We start from the raw sequence: 24,238 nt of genomic DNA on the forward strand, positions 1-24,238 counted from the left end.
ACAACAATTTAAACATGCATTATTAAGTAGTATGATATTCACTATAGTCTGTATTCTTGTTATAGTATACTTAAGTACTTAATTAAACTTCTAATCGTTCCTCTTATGATACATAAGTATGAGTGATGATTTAAAGATGTTTTTTTTAAAAAAAAAAGTTCTAAAATTTTAGTACTTAAAAAAATAGTTTTCAAAATGTAAATAAGATTTTCTGCATAAATCATGACAAGTAACGGCTAATTATGTTAAGTAAAAGAGTGATTAAAAACTGTGTGTTTGCAATATTATGTGTTTTGGATATTCTAGTTCTAACTTATATTTATGATTCGTTTAAGTAAATATTGAAACATCGTGTTTGAAAAACAGTTTATTTTAAAATAAGTTTTCAATTTTCTTTTTAAAAATTGAAGTAATTATGCATTTGAGTATTTAAATAAAACGGTTTCTGCTATAAGCCATGGTTAGTAATGGTTCAAAAAACCGGATCATTACAGTTAGTATCAAAATAATATATTGTCATCTTACTTCATAGCGCTACGTTATAATTTACCTATTTTAAATAAAAATATCTTATAATTTAAAGAGAGAGGTGAAAAAAAACTTAAAAGATATATTTTTTTGTTTTTTTAATAATATTTAAAACTTAAAATATCAAATTATACTATAAACTATTTATTTTAAAAAATTATTTTGTTACAAGCTCCCTACCAAATATTCTATTTCTCTCATTTTCTTAAAAAAAAAAAAAAAAACCGCGGCACGCTGATCCCTCTCCCTCGGAGAGCCGCCGCAATCCGCCCCGCACCCAGCAGCAAGTCGTGAAGCCCACCGTGCATGCCGCCAACATCGTGAGATTCGTCGAGTCTGCCGCCACCGTCGATTTTGGCTTTTCCTTTTTGAAGATTTTCCTTTTTCCATTTTCCTGGCAAAAGAAGGGAAGTTATAGGTATTTATTCAGAATACGCCCATCCAAACACAAACTGCTCGTTTTCTATTGCATTTGAGTGGCTATACTCAGCATTGATGGAGTTTAAGAGGTTGTCGAACAACCTTTACGACGACATTAACAATACGACTAACAAAAGAAGAAGGGCTAACCGCAAAGAGGTAGTCAAACACGATTTCTTCTGTTCTTTTTCTTTTTCCTTCCAATTTGTATTTGTTTGCAAAATTAACAGAGTCAATGATGAATGTGAATATGCACTGGGCAGATTCTTGAGAAAAAGAAGGCAATTGGTGAAGTGATTAAGGTTGCTCTAGCAGAGAAGGACCCTCTTTCTTCTTTCCCTGCATTTCGCTGTTACCGCAGAGAAAGTAAGCTTCTAACCCTTTGTCAATTTCCATTTACGTGATAAAAAAAGCTTGGATGATTTTGTTAAATGTCATTACTAAGTTATAGTTTTGTACTCATTTAGGATAAGGGAGAAAATAAACACACTAGAGGATTGGGGGAAAACAATTTTACATAGAGTCAAATTAGCTGTTTTATATTTTGTGGGGCGTGCCTTTACGGGGTCTTCTAATTCTGTATTTACGTAAAGAGACCGATTTTATTTTTTTTCCTAGGAATTTCGGATGTTCTAAAATTTGGTATTGTTTTCTTTTTCTTGTTCTCTTTTCCCTTCTTGTGATTGAGTTTTCAATCATTGAGGTTTTGTAAGGAATCAGGAAATAGGTGTAAATTAATTGTCGGGGAGCCATGTTACAACCGGTTTATATACAGAGCAATCACATCCCATAATCTGTGGGATATCACACTAAAAAAGGAAACTAACCAAATCTAACCTAATTCTAGGGAAACTAACTATTATATTTAAACTTTTCTAATTTAGTGTATACACGTGTAAAACACATTCTTCCACACTCCCCCTCAAACTGGTGAATAGGTATTCACCATTCCCAGCTTGGATACAAAACTCTCAAACACTGAACTACTTAACCCCTTGGTGAGTATATCAACAAGTTGGCCATGTGTAGATACATAAGGTGTACAAATCAGTCCACTATCCAACTTTTCTTTGATGAAGTGTCTGTCAATCTCGATGTGCTTCGTTCGATAATGCTGCACCGGGTTGTGAGCTATGTTGATTACAGATTTGTTATCACAATAAAGTTTCATAGGGCCGTCTCACGTAATCTTCAGATCCTCTAGAACAATCTTCAACCATAGTAGTTCACACACACCCTGAGCCATTGCTCGGTACTCTGCCTCAGCACTAGACCGTGCTACCACATTATGTTTCTTACTCCTCCATGTCACCAGGTTTCCACCAAGGAAGGTGCAATAACCTAAAGTTGATCTTCTGTCAACAACTGACCCAACATAGTCAGCATATGTGTATGCCTCAAGAACTAACCCTCCATTCATCTTGAAAAGGATGCCTCTACCCAGTGTCCCTTTGAGATATTGCAAAACTCTATATGCCACCTGCAGATGAACTTCCTTTGGATTGTGCATGAACTGACTGATCACACTCACCGCATACGCTATATCTGGCCGAGTGTGAGAAAGATAAATGAGTCTCCCTTCCAACCGTTGATACATCTCTCTATCCACCATTGCATCTTCTCCTGCCTCTCCAAGCTTGAGATTCAGTTCTATTGGAGTACTCACTAGTTTGCATGCCGTCTTGCCGGTTTCTTTGAGTAGATCTGTAACATACTTCTGTTGAGAGATGAAAATGCCTTGCTTAGAATGAGCCACCTCAATCCCAAGGAAATACTTCAATCTTCCTAACGTCTTGATCTCAAATTCCTTAGCTAAACATTGACTTAGAAGTTGTCTCTCCCTATCATCATCACCTGTCACAATTATGTCATCAACATACACCAATAGGGCTGTAACTTTACCTGAAGGTGAGTGTTTTATGAACAAAGTGTGATCTCCCTGACTCTGCCTATATCCCATTGCTGTCATTACTCTAGCAAACCTCCTAAACCATGCTCGCGGTGATTGCTTAAGTCCATACAAGGACTTTTTTAGTCTACATATTGTACTAGCAGTCAACCCTTTATTATATCCCGGTGGAACTTCCATATAAATTTCTTCCTCCAGTTCTCCATGCAAAAATGCATTCTTGACATTAAACTGCTAAAAATCCCAATCACCATCAGCTGCTAGTGACAATAAAACTCTAACAGTGTTCATCTTTGCAACTGGAGCAAACGTTTCTTGATAATCAATCCCATAGGTTTGAGTATGACCCTTGGCCACCAACCTAGCCTTGTATCTTTCTATTGATCCATCTGCTCTATATTTTACCGTGTAAACCCATTTACACTCTACGGGTTTCTTTCTTTCAGGTAACTTCACTAACTCCCAAGTTTTGTTCTTCTCCAACGCCTCCATCTCCACATTCATGGCTTGCTTCCATTTTTCATTGGTTAAAGCCTCAGATAAATTGGCAGGGATGGCAATGGTGTTTAAGCTAACAAGGAAGGCTCTATGGAATGGTGAAAGGTGTTTAAAGGACAGGAAATGTGCAAGAGGGTATAGGGGTCGGTTTGTGCATTCTCTAACTCCTTTCCTGATAGCAATAGGGAGTAATTATTGTTTATCTCAGATTCAGATTGAAAAGAAGGATTAGAAATTGTTACCTCATTCTCAGGATTTAGGTTGGAGTCTTGGACTTGCACAGATTCAGGGACAACCTTCTTTCTTCTCGAGAACACTTTGCCTTTGCCAAATCTCACACTATCAAGGGCTAGATTTGTAGGTGGGTTTACAGGAGGCTTGGGATTTGGATTTTCAGTGGGCTCGGTGGGAGGAACATTTTCAGTAGGCTCGGTAGAAACATCCATGGGACTAGGCTGCCTTGACACAGGAAGTGGTGAAGATGGCAGATCAAGAACTTATCCTTATCTTCCATTACTGAATTCTCCCCCTGAAGATAAGGAACAGTGAAATAAGATTCTTGTTCATGGAAGGTCACATTAGCTGAGACATAGAACCTTTTTGATGGAGAATGATAGCACTTATACCCCTTTTGAGTTGAAGAATATCCCACAAACACGCATTTTAATGCCCTTGGATCTAATTTTCCCCGGTTCTGACTATGAACATGAACAAATGCCACACACCCAAATATGCGAGGAACAAGATTATTTGTGGTGTGTAGGTTTGGATAGGACTTGGAAAGGGCATCTGAAGAAATCATGAATTTTCTTCTTGAATTGAAACAATAATTTACATCCTAATATATAGGCTAAGGGCTGGCATACCAGACCATCAAAATAGGAAATTGAATTCCTACAAATCAGGAATTCTAAATAAATAATAACTACCCTAGATTACAATCTCCTAACTTGACTACAATTAAATAAAATCTAATCTTTTCTAAATAAGGAAACTAACTAACTAAATCTCCTAACTTAATTTTCCTAACACGTTTCCTTATTTCCACACTCCCCCTCAAGCTGAGTTGTATATGTTATACAAGCCAAGCTTGGAGTTCAACTCATCGAAACTGGCTCTTGGAAGTGCTTTGGTGAGAACATCGGCAATCTGCTATTTTGTAGGAATATAGCTGAGCTGAATGATTCCAGTGTTCACCTTTTCAGAGATAAAATGACGATCAATCTCAATATGTTTTGTCCTATCATGATGCACCGGATTCTTAGCTATACTGACGGCTACCTGACTGTCAGTAAACATCTTCACCGAGGCTTGAACTTCAACCTTGAGTTCTCTTAACAATCTCTGTAACCACATTCCTTCGCATATACCAAGGGCAAGAGCTCAGTATTCCGATTCTGCACTGCTATGGGAAACCACAGCTTGTTTTTTGCTTCTCAAAGTGACTAGATTGCCCCAAACATAAGAGCAGTAGCCAGTAGTTGACCTTCTATCAGTTTGTTCCCCTGCCCAACTTGCATCCGTGTAGATTTCTACTTCACTGTTTTCACTCTTCTTGAAGAGTAAACCATGACCAGGAGTCATCTTCAAGTATCTCAAGATTCTATTCACTGAATCTAAATGATCCTCTGTTGGATTATTCATATGTTGGCTGACCACACTCACCGAATAAGCAATGTCAGGTTGAGTGTGTGAGAGGTAAATAAGCTTGCCAACTAGTCTTTGATACCTTCCCTTGTCAACTGGCGTACTTTCTTCACTTCGATTCATTTTCTTTGTAGAATCCATGGGCGTATCAATAGGTTTGCAGCCAAGAAACCCTGTTTCATTAAGCAAATCTAGGATATAGTTCCTTTGGGATATAACAATTCCCTCTTTTGAACGAGCCACCTCCATTCCGAGAAAGTACTTCAGTGTCCCGAGGTCTTTGATCTCGAATTCAGTTGCCATTACCTTTTTTAGCCTAAGAATTTCTTCTGAATCATCTCCAGTTAGAATGATGTCATCCACATAGACTATGAGAATGGACATTTTTCCTCCTGATCCACTTTTAACAAACAGCGTGTGATCTGCCTAACACTGCACGTACCCATTGTCTGTCAAGGTTCTAGCAAACCTGTCAAACCATGCATGAGGAGACTGCTTCAAGCCATACAATGACTTCTTTAATTTGCACACTAATTTTTTATTTGACCTGTTTTCTAGCCCAGGAGGTATGGTCATGTAGACTTCCTCTTCAAGGTCTCCATTCAAGAATGCGTTCTTGACATCAAGCTGATATAATGGCCAATCTTGATTTACTGCCAAGGAGAGTAACACTCGAACTGTGTTTAGTTTGGCCACCGGTGCGAAAGCCTCTTGATAGTCAATTCCGTAGGATTGGGTGAACCCCTTTGCCACAAGTCTTGCCTTGAACCTGTCTACACTTCCATCAGCCTTGTACTTGATAGTGAAAATCCATTTGCACCCAACAGGATTTTTACTTGGTGGTAATGGTGTCAGGACCCAAGTATTATTGTTCTCTAAGGCCCGAACCTCCTCTTCTACTGCTTTCTTCCATTCCGGCCTCATAAGAGCCTCCTGAATAGATTCAGGCATTTTGACACTATCCAGAATAGTGACAAATGCCTTGTAGGATGGAGACAGTTTTCCATATGCAACATATCTCTGAATTGGATGTTCAGTGCATCCACGGACCCCTTTCCTATGAGCAATCACATCCCATAATCTGTGGGATATCACACTAAAAGAGGAAACTAACCAAATCAACCTAATTCTAGGGAAACTAACTATTATATTCAAACTTTCCTAATTTAGTCTATACATGTGTAAAACACATTCTTCCACAAGTTCTTATTCTGTTCTAACGTGTGGAGACCATTTTCCTTTTTAGGTTTGATGGTTTGGAGTTCAACAATACTTCATTCGTTTGCATAATATTCCTTTTGTCCCTTTATTGCTACTATGTTTGCTACGGCAATGTGTTCCCTAGTCTTTTTAAGATTACACATTTGATCTGATTCTTGTGAATTTATCTGATTGCTAGACCTTTCTGTATACTTCGAATCTGGACGTGGTGATGAACTCTCTTTTCATCTTAAAAATTACATCCAAAACCTCCTTAAGGTATTATAATACAACGTCATTCATTTTGCCATCTTACCTTAATATACCTTTATTTTCTTTATTCCAAATGGATATGGTTAGCTGAATCTTGGTAAGTCTGTAGGTCAATATGGAAGGACCTTATGGGTTTGAGTGGCCAGTGGAAGAAAAGGTAAAGCGCAGGGAAATGGTTGCATGTGAAGCACGTTATATATTTGTGTATGAGGCTTTGAATGCAAATGCATGTAAATCATCCTCTCGATTGGAAAGAAGTTTTACTAATTGTCGGGCAGATAGAAGACCCTTGGTCGGATTTGTACATTATCGATTTGTCATAGAGGAAGAGTTGCCAGTTCTTTACGTTTACGAATTGCAACTGGAGTCTCGTGTGCAAGGGAAGGGACTGGGCAAGTTTCTAATGCAATTAATCGAACTTATTGCTCAAAAGGTGCTCTTATTCTTATGTTTTTATGTTCTTACTTGATAGAAAATAGATACTAGGAGCAGAAGGTTATTGTTTAGGAGCTTGATATGATTATGATTGAAAAAGAGTATCTCAAAATTTTTAGCACTGAATGCACATTGGGTTTTGTATGAGATCACTAGTGTCTGTAGTTTCCTCCTGAGTATGGTTTTATAAATTTTTCCCAATACCAAATTGTGAGGATTATATGCAGATTAGCATCTAGGCATTAAATATTGAGCACTTTTATCTTTTGTAGAACCAAATGGGCGCTGTGCTGTTGACGGTTCAAAAAGCAAACTTGGGTGCTATGAACTTCTACGTGAATAATCTGAGGTAAAACCTTTTTTTTTTTTTTTTTAATGTGTGACAGGGCGGATATATCCTTTTTTTTATTTTTTTATTATTATTTTTTTTTTTTTTGAAGAAGTTCAAGTTAAATGACACTGAGCAGTTCTTTGCATATTATGTCAATGTTTTAGTTTTAGGTTCTGTTTTCGTTTCTCCTCCAACAAATCCTTTATAGTATAACCTACGCATCCCACCCTCAGAAAAATAAGAGAAAGAAAACCTCGTGGCCTGCTCGAAATTTACTTGCTTTTGCATTTTGGTATGCCTTAGTGCCTTTGTAAGGCTCATGTCCTTGTCTGATATTGTTACGTCATTACTTGGCAGTTTCAAATTCTCATTCAAATTTCTTTAACTCAACTTGATATCATGTTTCTTTCAAAAGGCTGAATTTTTTTGTTGTTTCTGCAGATATCTTGTATCAACAATATCACCATCAAGAGTTGATCCATCGGTAAGGGATCAATGGCAATTGGACAGGCAGTGCATGTAAAAATTTGAGAGAGTGCATTTAGATGCTATGAATGAGATTTTTGTGAAATGATTATTGGTTACGTTTTTAAACGGTTTAATTGATTGTGCAGATAGGGATTCAGAAAAGCTATGAAATTCTTTGCAAAACATTTGATCATGAGGCAAATGCCATCTTGGCTGAAGAAAATGTGGGATCGAAATTATCAAACATTTAATTGGTTTGACAAATGGATTTATCTTTATACTGACTCTGAGGTACATGGATTTGCTATGTATAGTTCTACTTCACACCTTTGTTAAGTAAAGTTAATGTTCGGTATGAATTTGCAAAAGACATTACACTCGCAAAATTACTCAAATGAGTACATAGAATTAGGTTTTAATGTTCGGTATCAATTTAGTTTCTGGTGATTTTTTAGTATTACTGGTAGCTCGGTAATCCTACCCTGAAGAACAATCTGTGATATGTTGTTATTGTTACATTTTACACGTGCACTTTTTTTAAGTAGGCCTTATTCATTGCTTGAGTGCCGCTGGGTGGGCCAACTGTTCAAGGTCGAGCCACATTTAATTTTATAAAAAATACTACTATCCTAATTATTATTATAATTATTTATTACAATATCACAATTATATTATATTATAATGATAAATATAATTATAATAATAATTATTAATTATAATATGACGATTATATTGTATATTATATTAATAATAAATATAATTATAATATTAAATATGGTATATTATAATATACGTATATAATTATAATGTATTTTATTATCTGTTTTAAGATACTATTACATTATAATATAAATTATTATAATATAATATTAATTATATTATGGATATTAATATTATAATATTTATAATTATAATATTTAAGAGTAATGATGGAAAAGAAAATTAAAAGAGCTTGGAATGGGCATTCCTCTCATATGAGGGAGGAATGATGATTCACCTATTTGATGGAAAAGTCATTCCATTTTGAATGGTCATTCCTTTTCTTAAAACCAACCAAACATGAGAATGAACCTTGATTCCTTTCCATTTCTTTCCATTCCCCCCAACCAAACATACCCTAAAAGTTTGCAGACACCATTAATCCCTTTTGTCATCAGGAAAAGAAAAAAAAATGTTGCGATTAACGTGGGAGTTTTAGATAGTCAATATTTGGATCCGAGAGTTATTTTAGGGTCCGTTTAGTTTACTTATTCGAGTTTTTAATTCGAGTTGAGATGTGATTTTATATGAGTGCTTTTTACTGTAGTAAAAAAGTTAGATGTGATTGTTTCTGAAAGGTTTTTACTGTAGCAAAACTCAAATCAGCGAAATGAATGAGACCTTAAACTCTACTGAAAAATCAATGCATGTGCATCTCAACAATCTCATGTACCTTCCGTCAAAAAAAAAAAGAAAGAAAAAAACAATATTAGAAACCTCTAATGTTTCTATAAACCGAGCATATATATGTATATATACATTGAAAATATTGTCTCTTCACATGAAGCTGTGTAATATGGCTTGGAGATATGAACTATAGAATCCAGTTACCCGAGGACTTGACGCGTCTTCTAGTAGAAAAACAAGAGTCGAATATTTTGCCGGAAAAGGATGAGGGCCTTAACGAGTTGGGAAGCTTCGGTAGGAAAGTTTTTCTTCTGTGAAAATAAATCTTCTCATAAATCATATATCTCAATTGTTATGCTAACTTATTTCGTTTAAATTCCCATTAAATTTACAAAGCCTAAAGGAGAGCTCAAGGAGGGACATGTATTCTATGGTTGGAGTTAAGGAGGAATAGACTTTGCTCCTACTTACAAGCAGTACAGCTCAGTGAAAATTTTTAAATTTTACACTTAAATTCTCATTAAAATAATATATGCGTCTATTAAAATAAATATATTTTCTTATATGCTCCTACTAAGATAATTTGTTAAAAAAAATTTAGTGTGCGCCCTTACTGAAGTAAAAGACTGACTCCGCCACTGTTTACAAGTACTACACAAATTCAGAATCTTATTTTGGCTGCAATCAGAACGGGCAAAAGTACCCAAAGAGACGTGCGCCAGCATGGTAAGATGATCCATGGATGGTTTTGCAGGTGCGATCGAATAATATGGTTTGGAAAGGGACTGAAGCAAACTCCTTACGGTAGAGGCGAATTCCGATTGTCGGATCATAGACCTGTCTATGCTATTTTTACGTACTTGAGCATAATGAATACACGAAGAGGAAATATTGCCAATTTTGGAGCTGCAATCTTCTTTGCTAGATGGATGTTTAGTAGCTTAGGGCTGCTTTAGTCTTAGCAAAACTTCCATTCTCCCGGCATATCCGCCATTATAACAGATGTCCTCAATGACTTCAAGTACTCCAATCCAACTTTTTAACATCGAAGGAATGTGAGTTTTCATTCTTTCATTGATCAGTGTTTCTGAAATTATTACATTGATTGCTATTAAAAAAATTATCTAAACGAATAAAAGGATAACAACTCAATACCACTATAACAGATATCATAAAGTTGGGATTAAAATTGAAATCCAAGAATTACATTTTCACATATCATTTTAAATGAGCGTAATACCTCACTGCAAGCTTATCTGCAGTCAACAATCTATTGGTACCTTTCTCTTTGCAATAAAATGTTGCATAATCTTGTGGTTCGAAATATTTGTGAATTGGTTTTTCCTGCAGACTTTCCATACCATTTAAAGATGATCAGAGCCAGGTAGCTCAAACAAGCAATTTTCATCTGTCAATTCCTTAGCCATGGGCAAAGAAAATTTTGAAAATACGCAAATTCATTTATACAGCAGCTCAGTTACCTCTTAAACGTTGCACCCTCTAATTGCATTCAAGGATAACTAAATGGATCTACACCCTCGATTATATTGTATATTATATTAATAATAAATATAATTATAATATTAAATATGGTATATTATAATATACGTATATAATTATAATGTATTTTATTATCTGTTTTAAGATACTATTACATTATAATATAAATTATTATAATATAATATTAATTATATTATGGATATTAATATTATAATATTTATAATTATAATATTTAAGAGTAATGATGGAAAAGAAAATTAAAAGAGCTTGGAATGGGCATTCCTCTCATATGAGGGAGGAATGATGATTCACCTATTTGATGGAAAAGTCATTCCATTTTGAATGGTCATTCCTTTTCTTAAAACCAACCAAACATGAGAATGAACCTTGATTCCTTTCCATTTCTTTCCATTCCCCCCAACCAAACATACCCTAAAAGTTTGCAGACACCATTAATCCCTTTTGTCATCAGGAAAAGAAAAAAAAATGTTGCGATTAACGTGGGAGTTTTAGATAGTCAATATTTGGATCCGAGAGTTATTTTAGGGTCCGTTTAGTTTACTTATTCGAGTTTTTAATTCGAGTTGAGATGTGATTTTATATGAGTGCTTTTTACTGTAGTAAAAAAGTTAGATGTGATTGTTTCTGAAAGGTTTTTACTGTAGCAAAACTCAAATCAGCGAAATGAATGAGACCTTAAACTCTACTGAAAAATCAATGCATGTGCATCTCAACAATCTCATGTACCTTCCGTCAAAAAAAAAAAGAAAGAAAAAAACAATATTAGAAACCTCTAATGTTTCTATAAACCGAGCATATATATGTATATATACATTGAAAATATTGTCTCTTCACATGAAGCTGTGTAATATGGCTTGGAGATATGAACTATAGAATCCAGTTACCCGAGGACTTGACGCGTCTTCTAGTAGAAAAACAAGAGTCGAATATTTTGCCGGAAAAGGATGAGGGCCTTAACGAGTTGGGAAGCTTCGGTAGGAAAGTTTTTCTTCTGTGAAAATAAATCTTCTCATAAATCATATATCTCAATTGTTATGCTAACTTATTTCGTTTAAATTCCCATTAAATTTACAAAGCCTAAAGGAGAGCTCAAGGAGGGACATGTATTCTATGGTTGGAGTTAAGGAGGAATAGACTTTGCTCCTACTTACAAGCAGTACAGCTCAGTGAAAATTTTTAAATTTTACACTTAAATTCTCATTAAAATAATATATGCGTCTATTAAAATAAATATATTTTCTTATATGCTCCTACTAAGATAATTTGTTAAAAAAAATTTAGTGTGCGCCCTTACTGAAGTAAAAGACTGACTCCGCCACTGTTTACAAGTACTACACAAATTCAGAATCTTATTTTGGCTGCAATCAGAACGGGCAAAAGTACCCAAAGAGACGTGCGCCAGCATGGTAAGATGATCCATGGATGGTTTTGCAGGTGCGATCGAATAATATGGTTTGGAAAGGGACTGAAGCAAACTCCTTACGGTAGAGGCGAATTCCGATTGTCGGATCATAGACCTGTCTATGCTATTTTTACGTACTTGAGCATAATGAATACACGAAGAGGAAATATTGCCAATTTTGGAGCTGCAATCTTCTTTGCTAGATGGATGTTTAGTAGCTTAGGGCTGCTTTAGTCTTAGCAAAACTTCCATTCTCCCGGCATATCCGCCATTATAACAGATGTCCTCAATGACTTCAAGTACTCCAATCCAACTTTTTAACATCGAAGGAATGTGAGTTTTCATTCTTTCATTGATCAGTGTTTCTGAAATTATTACATTGATTGCTATTAAAAAAATTATCTAAACGAATAAAAGGATAACAACTCAATACCACTATAACAGATATCATAAAGTTGGGATTAAAATTGAAATCCAAGAATTACATTTTCACATATCATTTTAAATGAGCGTAATACCTCACTGCAAGCTTATCTGCAGTCAACAATCTATTGGTACCTTTCTCTTTGCAATAAAATGTTGCATAATCTTGTGGTTCGAAATATTTGTGAATTGGTTTTTCCTGCAGACTTTCCATACCATTTAAAGATGATCAGAGCCAGGTAGCTCAAACAAGCAATTTTCATCTGTCAATTCCTTAGCCATGGGCAAAGAAAATTTTGAAAATACGCAAATTCATTTATACAGCAGCTCAGTTACCTCTTAAACGTTGCACCCTCTAATTGCATTCAAGGATAACTAAATGGATCTACACCCTGCGCATCACAAACTATTGTAAACATAGCCTCCAATAATCTGTCATTTATAGCAAGGATAGATTCAAATTCCATTGTCTGAAAATGTTAGGCCACCTATTGCTTCTGGAAAACATCCCCCATACAGGGAAATGTCTGCTCAAGGATCATCATTCTTTGCAACCATACTTTTTCTCCAATTCGCCTTTTGTTTGATTTGCGTTTCAGAAGAGACAAACTTCTATCACTCAACATTCTAGTATGCTTAAACCAACATATCTGCGTGTATAGGGCTTAAAAATGCAAACTTCTTGTGAGATACAAATATTCCCCCCCCCCTTCAATCATAGATCATAGATTTAATGTGAGTGTTGGGATTCATGGTGATATATCTGATGAGCTGAGCAGACCTAACCACACTGTAGGCTGAGATACTCCGCGTGTTTGGTTCTAACGGGTGAAGGCTGAGACTTTCGGCACCCTTATTATTTTAATAATTATATATTTTATAAATAATATAATATAATATAATATTATTTTATTTTATTTTATAGGATATAGATGTGATGTTTTCATTAATAATATCTTAGTTATAATAATAATATAATATAGTATAGTTGTAACATTATAATATAAAATAATCACAATATCATAATTTTATTATATTATATATTATGATTGTATTATAATAATAAATATATATAACTATAAGTATAATTATATATATGATATCCTTATAATTATATATATATTAGTTATTAAATGATTATATTAATATATATGATATTAGTTATATTAATATGAGGAGTAATTTTATCAACATGAAAATATTCATATCTCATTCCATTGCATTTATAAAAGTAGAACTAAATAAATGAATCATCTTTTCTTTCAATTCTATTATATTATCATTTTTATTTCTGTTTCTATTATCATTCTCTCACTGCAATCAAACAAACGCACCTTACTCCAATGGCCAGGTAATCAAGACGTCCGTGAAATGAAAGGGATCTGGCTCATGCTTTTGTCATCTAGCATCGGGTAGTCTAAAGGCACGTAAGCCCAACCCAAAATTGATGAGTCGGTAAAAGGCATATTTTCAACCTCATAGCGGAAAATTGAAATTGATTCTAGGATGATAGGTGAGGGAGTATTCTTATGTTTGTTATACCACCACCATATATATGTGAGATGCATGTTTTTTAGTAGCAGAAAGTTATGAAAAGTGTTTTATATCCTCTTGTACATTATAATTTATTGCTATAGTATTAAAATAATAAATTTAGATTTCAAGGAAAAATATAATTCCTAGTGGATATCATTTTATGTGTCTTAAAACACGTGTATGGATTTATTTTGCTGAAATATGTATGACATTCTTTTAACTATATAGATTTCACATGCGTAGTGGGTAATTTCTGGCCCGCTTTCAATATGGTGGTCGCAAGTCTAAATTCTCCTCCCCAACCAAACAAAAAGTTAAGCACGAGACATTTTCCTATTCTTCGCAAGAAATATTAAGGGAAAAATAGACAAATATTATTTAGAGCGCACGAATTTAGATTTTTGATTTTACTATTAGTTAATATCATTTTTAGTTAAATAATTATACTAATCAAGGTATACTAATTAAAAGTAAAAAGTAAAAATTTAAACTCATAAACTCTAAGAGTAAGTTCCAATTTTCTCAAATATAATTAACTAGTCAAAACTAATTTTAAATATTCCATGCCTAGTTCTATAAATTTATTGGTCAAAAATGACTAATGGCTTGTTTATTTCACCGGTTTAAACCATAGTTTAATTTTTTTTTACTATAGTATTTTATTTCATATAAAATTTTAATTTTTTTAATTTTCTGTTCAAATCTATGAACTAAACAAGCCACAAATTTTGACAAGCAAGAGAGGCATATGCTAGTTGAACCTCTAGCTCACTTACGAGTCACAAACATTGAGCCTCAATCACAAGTATGCGAATGCGAGCAAGCTCGCTCGCTCATTAGCTGAAACTGGAAAACACGAGTAGAAATTAGTGTGGCTTGAGGAAAATAGACTGCATTCTGCTACTTGGCGGCCTATTTTTCTAGTTTGTCTCACAGTGTTACTGCTAGAACTAGCTTGCGACACTTGTCCCCACGTATCAGGGCGGACTCCGCACCTTAAATGCGTGTTTAGAACCGTTTTTGAAAACGGTTTTCACATAGTAAAAAATGAAAATGAAAACGAAACGACATTTGTTTAACAAATGCTTTGAAAATGAAAATGAAAACGAAAATAGTGAGAATGGTTTTTGTGAAGAAATTAGAAAACAGTTGAAAGTTATTTTTACTTGTCTGTTTTCATTTTTTAGTACTTATCAACAATATTATAATGTATTAATTAATAAACACGATTTCACTTTTTTATTACACTCAAAGCAATCTCTTAAAAAACCAACCAAACGCAATTTCGAAATCGGTCTCAGAATGATTCTGAAGTTTTCATATTCCCCTCCTGAAGTTTTCATATTTGATTTTTAGTACATGTTTTTTTTTAAAACTTTTTCATATATGCTCCCTTTAGAAATAAAAATTTCAAATATATCCTCACAAAATCCAATCTTAAATTATTTTATTTTCTATTGTTCTTTTGATCCTTTCTTATTAAATCTACTGTAAATATACCTAATTGATTTTTTCTCTAATTTATTCTTATGAAAACAGTTTTTCTTTCAAATTATTCCCTTCTAAAATATTTTTAGATATAATCTAAGCTATATAAAAAATGACCCGTTAAAATATTTTTTTCTCAAAATGTGTTCCTAATTAAGAATTTTTTTGTTCAAACAACCCTCTCAATTACGATTTTGTCATACATACCTTCTCTCAAATTATTAAGCCAAAATATTAAATAAAATTCATCTTAAAAAGTTCTCAAAATAATTGACGTATTTATATATTTGATTGAATATTTTTATTTGAACACATTAAATTTTTATTTAATTTTTTTAGTTAATTCATATTTGAACCAACACCTGATACAATACTTGATATAGATTGGGAAGGCTAATTTTAGTATCTTAAAAAATTTAATTGCTTCATGTGGTATTTAGAGTCTAATTTTAAGAACACACGAGATGTTCTAGACATTTGTATAATATGAAGAGCAAAATTGGTATTTAAGCAAAACTAGTGTGTGTTTTGAGTATTTTTCTGTAAAGTAAAATAATATTAATTATTTTAAACCTAATTCAACTAAGGATAGGAAAATTTTATTACTTTTTAATTAATTAGAATTCTTGGAATTCATTGCTCATATGTCAAACGTTCAGATAGCTCTTATGTAGGTTAATTAAAAGATTTAGAATACATAATAATGTATTATAAATTAAAAATAGGATAAAAAGAATTGAAACAGAACTTTCAAATGAAACATAAAAAAAAAATCATAAAATTTATATAATGACTAATGATTTATTTTAAGCCAAGGGATGCAAATTTTAAACAAAAAATGGGCGAGGAGTATTAAATAACACATGAAATCTTTTAAATCAATACATACCAAAATTCTGTAATATATCTTAATTTCTCGTATAGAAAACATTTAATTCATATAATTCATGAGGCTTAACATGACAAGTTATATAGGTAGTGATCCGAACATCATAAGCTTAACATACGACGCCTCTGGATTTGTGACCACCACTGACTGAACCCGCTTCCATTGGCTAACCCTAACTTAGCGCAATTCATATAGTGATTAGGATTTTGTTTAATTTTTTATTTAAACTAAAATTTTTAATTTTTTCTTTTTTTAGGTATTTTGTTGGGATTCAGGACTTCAAAATGCAGGGCGTAACCTCTGAAAAAAAGTAAAATACACAAATAAAAAGGTTAATGACACTACTTCTAAGTATCATTGAAAGCAATGAATGGGATTATGACGCTTACATAACCAGCTGCTTAGTCCGCAAGGGAGGATCCTAAACACTTTTTCCTATTTTATGACGCTTACATAAAACTCCAAGTACTTTGTTTCAATCAATTAAAAATCAATTAAGATATTTGTTTCCGCTGCAAAGCGCTCCCCAAACGCTTTTTCCTACCTAACTATAGAGCCTATTATTGAACCATTCAATTACATCCTGCATAATACTTTCTCGTTCTGGCTCAAAAAGCAGATCATGTAATAATCCGTCAAACAACTTGATTGTTTTGTCAGTTGACAAAGCCTCTTCATACAGTTTTTGAGAGGCTTCAGGATCCGTAACAGTATCTGCACTACCATGGAGAACCAGAAATGGGACTCTCAGTTTTGTAAGATTCTTCTGCAAATAAGAAGTAATTCTAAGAATCTCATAACCGGTCCTCGCTCTGATGGACCCTGTGTACACTAGAGGGTCTGAGTACTTCGCAAGTAAAGCCTCCGGGTCGCGAGAAACCTGCACGCCCTTTTTGTTTGCTGCACTAACTTGGTATCTTGGTAGCAAAAATGAGACAATTGGAGCAAGAACCTAGCATGGTGAAATGTAAACTCATTTTAGTGTTGTTCTTCCTTTCATGCATTGGTTGGACACTCAAAACAGGCGATTGTAGATGTGGTATAAAAGACTATTCTCACCACGAAAATTGGATGGGATGGCTGTACTCCAACTGCGGGGGATGTCAGCGCGACACCGGCTACACGGGCTTCAACTTTCGGGTCAAGCATGGCCTAAAAACGTTGATGAAAAATAACACACGTTGGCACTTTAGATATTAATTATCCACGAATGGTTAACACCTAAAAGGTACTGCTAAATAATTTTTGTACAGGGCTATAAACCTTACCTTAAGGATTATGGCTCCACCCGTGGAGTGTCCAAAGCAGAAACAAGGAAGTCCGGGATTGTCAGCTAATACCTTCTCAAGAAATGATTTCTGCATAAAACAAGTTAAGACATTATAAGTGGAATCATAAAACCCTTGAGATTCTTTTGCTTCATAAAACAAATTAGAAATTAATAAGTAGAACTATAAAAACAAAGGATGCTTTTGCTTTCCTTTTTTTCTTCTTCATTTTTATTTATTTATTTAAATTCTAGTTGTTGAACCTCGAGTACATACCATATCTGCAACAGCATAATCTAGAGAATGAACATATGCATGGAGACCATCGCTCCCACCATGGCCTATACGACAACAATAAAAGATGCTGATGAGAACTTATTGCAAATAAAATGTAATCAAGTAGAACTAAAAAAAAAAAAAAAATTATAGTGGCGAAGAAGGCTGAAACCTGAAAGAAAAACTTGGAAGCATCTTAGAGCTTGTTATTTTCTAAAGAACTTTTAAGTTTAAATTATATATTTGAGCTCCCACTAAAATCTCTGCACGACAATGGCTCTTTCTAAAAACGAAAACTACTTACTACACTACAAAGAATCCAAATCAGATTATGCAACAGAAGTACAGTTGTAAACGATCATGTTCATGATCCCTTGTACACAGTTAAAAGTGACCATTAAGATTAATGGGTAAAATGGCTAACGATCACTAATTTATTTTGTAACTCCTCGTGTCATCTGACAAGGAAAAAATAAATTTTGGCTCACTCAAAAAGTTAAATTCACGAGAAGTAAATAAAATTGATACCCAACTCAGTATGAGAGTTTAAATGGAATATATCTAGCATTATGATCAATAAGTTTACTAGGACTGTCTTTGTAGCACCCTCAATCAGGCACAGAGACATTAAGTTTTTCAAATGGTTTCTAGACATACCAATCCAATCGATTCCATAAACCTTATACCCGTTGGCATTCAGCCGCTTCGCAAAATCACTGTATCTACCACTGCAAAGAATATAGAAATGTTCAAAACACTATATCACCGAATTCAATTAACTAGAAACATACTTCCAAGCAGAGGATTCGAACAACTGACATACCTGTGTTCATTCAGGCCATGCAAAAGAACAACAAGGCCCCTGTAAAGTCGAGAAAATATATTGAGTATTTTAGTATAAGAATGTTGAGAATCAATACGTGTGTGTATATTCATTAATAGTACAGAATTCCAAAGAATTCAGATCATAGAAATTGCATGCGCTCAACGTGCAAAATAGATGCAGCATTGCAAATATATTAGGAAAAGCTTCATTAGTGAGTACACAAAATTTGTGGGTGCAGGACCATAAGCCATTTGTTCTGCGTGGTCCATAGTAATTATGGAAACTCAATGAGAACACCAGGCTCCTAGGTCTAGACCACATTAAATTTTGCATGCCATATGTCCTTCAATACTTTGCAACTTACATAAAGAAAAAAAAAAGGCAGAACGGAACTGAAGAGTAAAAATTACAGGGTAATACAGAAGCAGATCAGTGACTTAAACATTGTGAAAAATTAACTGTTATAATAATATATATATATATAAAATAATAATAAAAAAAAAAGCTAAAGGTGATTGCCGACTGGCTCTTATCAAAGGTTCCAAAACTTAAGCGCACATGATTTTAAGCCTATGCTATACTGGGTAAACAAGAGAAGAAACATACATTATTTTCTTTTGAAAGAGAGAAGACATTATATCAACTATACTAATTTGAGCATAAGGCCCGTGAAAGTTGCAGACAGACTAGATCAGATGTGAACAAATTATTTTAGCATCGACATTTTGCCTTAAACTTGACAAACACAAACCAGAAAGTGCACGTATTATAAAACTCTACAAAGCAAGCATTTGCATGTCTTATGAATGTAGTTTCAAGCCAAAGATATGACTATTATTTCTCTGTGCTAGTTCATTAGAAAAATGTTTTAGAGACTTTATTTATTTTTGTTTTATCTGTTTCCTCCTATGATTTCAAAGAAAACAGTTAAGACAACAGACTTGGTTGAGAATATATCTACAAATATCAATCTTATGTATGATAATGTTCCATAATTCGCCAAACGAAATGGTTTGAAGCAAAAGAATCAAAACTACACTGCCAAAAGCGGCATAAACTGAAGCAAAAATACTCACCTTGCAATTTACGTGTTGATTGGTACTTTTTTTATTCTTTACTTGAAAATTTTGTAGTTTTGTTCTGGACATTTATAACACTTCCTAAAGCAGAGACAATTGTCCATGAGCTGATGCCCACAAACTGTGTACTATAAATCCTAGAATCCATCAATCAAATTGTAAAGAAAAAAAATGTACTTGATTCGATAGAAGTGCATTTAAACGGAGACAAAAAAAAAAAAGGACAAGGAGAGAAGGGACCACAAAAAAAAAATAAATAAATAAATTGTTGGAAATAAAAATAAACAGACACAACAAAAAGAAGAAATGGATAGCTTTACTCGGGCATTGCAATTCTTGGGGCACGGCCCTGCAGTAGGGAACTTACAGTGGGGACCTGCTTAAGAGTCAGTATATTATTCCCTTGGGATAAAGATATGCTAAAAAATTGCAAAATGTCACAGGAATGATCAAATAAGAATACGGTCATTTTACTTTACGAATTTGAATTTTTAATTTAAGTTAAGATGTGATATTTTTTAAAAGTTTTTAATTGTAGTAAAAAAAAGTTAAATATAACATTTTTTAAGAGTTTTTAATTATAAAAATCAGTAACTAAAATTAAAATCGGTGAAATGAAGGAGGCCTACGTGTCTTTTATGTACTCATTTCATGCAAAGCTGCAAGTTCCATCACGCAAACAATGTGAAGACATGTCACGCAGTTTGATAATACATATCCCTTCTAAACTCAACTTCATTTAAAATGCAAAGTCAATAAGATATAATCTGCTTCAAAAAAAAAAAAAAAAAAAAAGTCAATAAAATCAATACAAACAAGGAGCATATACTCAGTCTGATCATTCCCACGATATCCTGACAACGGAACTGACAGGTCCCCCACAATGATTTTCATCAAATGATATATTTGATTTTGAAATACATATTCTAATCAAATACTAAAAAGCCGAAACCACATTTGTTTTTCCTGCTAAAAGGATTACTGTCATCCCATTCTTAATTCCTTTTATACAGAAAATTAAAGGTCCAAGACGTAACCAATTTTACACAAAAGATGGATAAGTTCTGCTCCCATCAGACCACAAAATCCACCGCCATACAGTTGATCGGACATGAACCTTAAAAAAGAGACTACAAAGTAGATAAAAATAAATAAAAATAAAAAAAATATTGCCATTGCTGCCTCGCTTAGCCTAAAGTATTGCTTTTTGTTTGGTGGTGGGGATTAAAAGTAACGAATATGCCAGTTTATCATGAGTTGGAAATGACAATATTCTTCGAACTACATTCGACTAGGACACCGATTATCTAACAAAGAACCTAATAATAAACCAAAAAATAGAGAATAAAAAAAGGGGAACGATCAATTTAATTAAAAAGATTTTCTGATATATATGATCTCCTAGAAAATTCAAAAGCATTTTCAACGAAAAAGATTAATTGAAAAGAAAAAATACCTAGTTTCAATGGCAGCAGGAGTCCAGGACTGCGTAAAAATGTTATCACCTCTCGCCGTAACAAAAACCTCGAAATCCCTAACCGAACTCTCACCCTTATCCTGAAGAACCCGCCTTACCGCCATCGACCTCCTCGCCGCCACCTCCTGATCCGCCGCCACAGCCGCCGCCGCCGCCCTCCTCGATGGCACGATCGCCGCCGGCACGCGCACCACAGCTCCTTTCCTCACCTCTTGTTTCTCGACCTTCTCCCCCGACGACGACGACGAAGAGGAAGACATCGTTCGCCTCCGGCCACGGAACGGCAGAAGCAATAGCAAAACGACGGCGTTTATCAGCATCAACAGGCTCCGCAGCGCTTGTAATGAGAAGATCGCTCTAATCCTCCCGCTCGCTCCCGACGTCAGAATCAGCGTCGCCGGCTGTCCAGACATTGTCGACGACATCAACTCTGCCGCCATTGTTTGGTTTTCTCAGACGATTTATATTAAATTCTCAACCGAGTTCAGTATTTCCGAGAATTTATGTTTTCCTCGGACCCTCGAAAAATGGTTTCTTTGCTAAAATTAGTTGCTTCTTCGTTGTCAAATATAGAGAAGCCAGAAACAAATGAGATGATATCGCAAAACTTTGTTCGAAGATTCTTTTGTGAACAAGAAAGAAAATGAAACTTTGTTCTAAGTATTTTTCTCTTTTAAGTCACCACTTTCGCTTTCGCTATCGCTTTCCAAGGTTTTAGTATACAATTTGGAAAATGGGACTCCATTTAAGCTGATAACAACGTTTTGTTTCTTTTTCTTTTTTTTTTTTTCTTTTTTTTTTTTTAATTTCCTATCGAAAAGACAAACAAACTCATGGGAACCTCAGGCTCAAGGATCGCGTAAGTTCGGTATGGTAACATATTTGGTGGAGGTCGATAGGCTTGAAACGTGTGCATTCGAATCATTGAAAAGTTCAGTTGTCAGGACACGCGTCGTGTTGTTATATTGCCGCGTCATCATATGCGGCGACATAACGTCCAGTAAATCGGAAAAGTCGTACCATTTAAGTGACGGGTCGGATTTTTTTTTTTTTTTTTAAATCGGTTTAAGGTTCAATGGTGTGGTGTGTTGGATTTTATTATACATGATGTGACCAATTTTGCACTGTTTATCTATATATACAGTTAGTTGAAAGCCTGTGTATTTTTTTTGGACAAATAGATTTGAAGGCTGCGTTTGAAGTTAGATTTTGTTTTTATTTTCAGGTTTTTTGAGAAAAAAAAATGAAAACATAAAAAAATGGTATTTGACACAATTAAAGATAAAAAATAGAAATGAAAATGATTTTTTAATTTAGTGTAAAATAAAAGAGAAATGAAAAACGACTTTAGTTGTATTTCATTTTTTATTTCCGTTTTCTTCTCTCTTGAGCAAAGAGAGAGACATTAATATATTTTTTTATACTGAAAACAATCTCTTAATAAAACTACTAAACGCATTTTTAAAAATGATTTATGTCTGAAATTGAAAACATTTTTATTTTTATTTTTATATAAAAAATAAATTATTTTGGAACGAGTTCTAAATTATTTTGGAACAAAATTTCTTAAATTTTTTTTTATTGACTTATTATTCCTATACAAGTTTAGTTTAGTACATGAAAAATAAAAAATTTAAGTTGAGCATGAAAATAAAGTTTTAGTTAGGGCTGTAAGAAATTATCCCGAACCCAACGAACCCAGCCGAGCCGAGCCGACTCTACTCAAAAATTACGGGTTTCCAATTTTTTATTTAATTTTTAGTTTTAATTATGCCCAACCCGCACTGTGCGGGTAGGGGCGCGGGGTGGGGTTCCATGTGCTGGTCTCCGAATCGAATTCGGATGCGGAAGCGTGGTGGTGCGGGGGAGAGGCGGATCGTGTATAACAAAAATTTTCATAAAACTTTTGAGATACTCTATAGATTATATTAATTTATGCACGAATAAATTAATCTCATTAACTTATATATATCAAGAACTCAATCAGGAAAAATACCTGGAAGCCGACTTGGATGATAACTTGAATTCTTTGACCACGAACAGTCCTTGCTCCAATCTTTGTGTTTAGAAAACCAATGTCTTCCATATCAATTCTTAGAATCCACGAAGACGTGTGTGTGGGCACACATGAGACAAAACGGGTTACAATAAACACTCGAATTTTCGCAAACGCCATCACATGCACGATGTGGAATTTTTGGAGAAAAAATTTTTCCTTCCTTTCTCTCTTGAGAATTTCGGCCAGCCTTAACACTTAGGGCAGAAAAATTGTTTCCTTCTTTCTATAGAGAAATTTCGACTACCTCTAAAATTAGGGCATAAAACCATTCCAAAAATTGTCTCAAAAATAGTATTTATAGAGTAGAAGGAATCCAATCTCTATCTCTAAGATAAAGCTTGTTAATTATCTCCTATTTGAATTTTAAACAAAATCTCCTCTTTTCCTCTATCCTATATGGCCGGCCATGCTAGGGATTCCTATCCCTGTGTGTGGCGCCAATACTGGATAGGGAAGGAAGAGAAAATCATCCTTTATCCTGTAGTCCAATTTGGACTCAAATTCAAATTCCAATTTAAGTCAAACTTAAATTAATTTGAATTCTAAATTAAACAACTTATCAAATAAGTTTAAATGGATAAATCTAGATGTGTTCAAATTCAAATTTAAAAAATCACATTATTTAAATAATAATTAATTCTCAATTAATTATTTTCGAGTATTTAATTTATAGAATTCCTTAATTCTAAAATTTCCCATTTTACCCTCTGTGTCTGGTAGAATTACTAGGACGACGCGAGGACTAATGGACCTATAATCCCGAGCTCCAATAAAATTAATAATCAATTAAACACTTTAATTAATTAATTAATTCTATTAATTCCAATAGTTACTCCACTATAAACTTGGAATTGCACTCTCGAAATTATAGACATAAATTACTTCTAAACTGTGAAGTG

General features: G+C 34.0%; 2 protein-coding genes across 2 annotated transcripts; one reads left to right on the forward strand and one right to left on the reverse strand.

The window, feature by feature from the left end:
• The first annotated feature begins 720 nt into the window (after positions 1-720).
• LOC21387796 (N-alpha-acetyltransferase 40) lies at positions 721-8,227 on the forward strand. The gene is made up of 7 exons (XM_024171159.1): positions 721-1,107; positions 1,212-1,314; positions 6,402-6,481; positions 6,585-6,908; positions 7,183-7,259; positions 7,683-7,725; positions 7,856-8,227. Exons 1-7 carry the CDS (start codon positions 1,024-1,026, stop codon positions 7,958-7,960), a joined length of 816 nt encoding a protein of 271 aa, XP_024026927.1. The 5' UTR covers positions 721-1,023; the 3' UTR covers positions 7,961-8,227.
• An 8,468-nt stretch (positions 8,228-16,695) lies between these two features.
• On the reverse strand, positions 16,696-21,908 carry LOC21387798 (monoacylglycerol lipase). Its single transcript, XM_010106645.2, has 7 exons — positions 21,260-21,908; positions 18,722-18,760; positions 18,556-18,626; positions 17,899-17,963; positions 17,623-17,712; positions 17,414-17,506; positions 16,696-17,306 (listed from the first exon to the last, which is right to left on the reverse strand). The coding sequence occupies exons 1-7, from the start codon at positions 21,718-21,720 to the stop codon at positions 16,899-16,901; spliced, it is 1,227 nt and encodes a 408-aa protein (XP_010104947.1). The 5' UTR covers positions 21,721-21,908; the 3' UTR covers positions 16,696-16,898.
• Positions 21,909-24,238: the final 2,330 nt, after the last annotated feature.

This window comes from Morus notabilis, unplaced genomic scaffold, assembly GCF_000414095.1.
Source record: "Morus notabilis unplaced genomic scaffold, ASM41409v2 Scaffold1174, whole genome shotgun sequence".
NCBI classification, from domain to species: Eukaryota; Viridiplantae; Streptophyta; class Magnoliopsida; order Rosales; family Moraceae; genus Morus; species Morus notabilis.

Coding starts and splice junctions, on each gene's coding strand:
- LOC21387796 (XM_024171159.1), top strand. CDS start 1,024: ATGGAGTTTAAGAGGTTGTCGAACAACCTTTACGACGACATTAACAAT. Junction 1,108..1,211: donor GAAGGGCTAACCGCAAAGAG/GTAGTCAAACAC, acceptor TGCACTGGGCAG/ATTCTTGAGAAAAAGAAGGC. Junction 6,909..7,182: donor TCGAACTTATTGCTCAAAAG/GTGCTCTTATTC, acceptor TATCTTTTGTAG/AACCAAATGGGCGCTGTGCT.
- LOC21387798 (XM_010106645.2), bottom strand. CDS start 21,720: ATGGCGGCAGAGTTGATGTCGTCGACAATGTCTGGACAGCCGGCGACG. Junction 18,627..18,721: donor CATGGCCTGAATGAACACAG/GTATGTCAGTTG, acceptor TATTCTTTGCAG/TGGTAGATACAGTGATTTTG. Junction 17,713..17,898: donor ATTATGCTGTTGCAGATATG/GTATGTACTCGA, acceptor TGTTTTATGCAG/AAATCATTTCTTGAGAAGGT.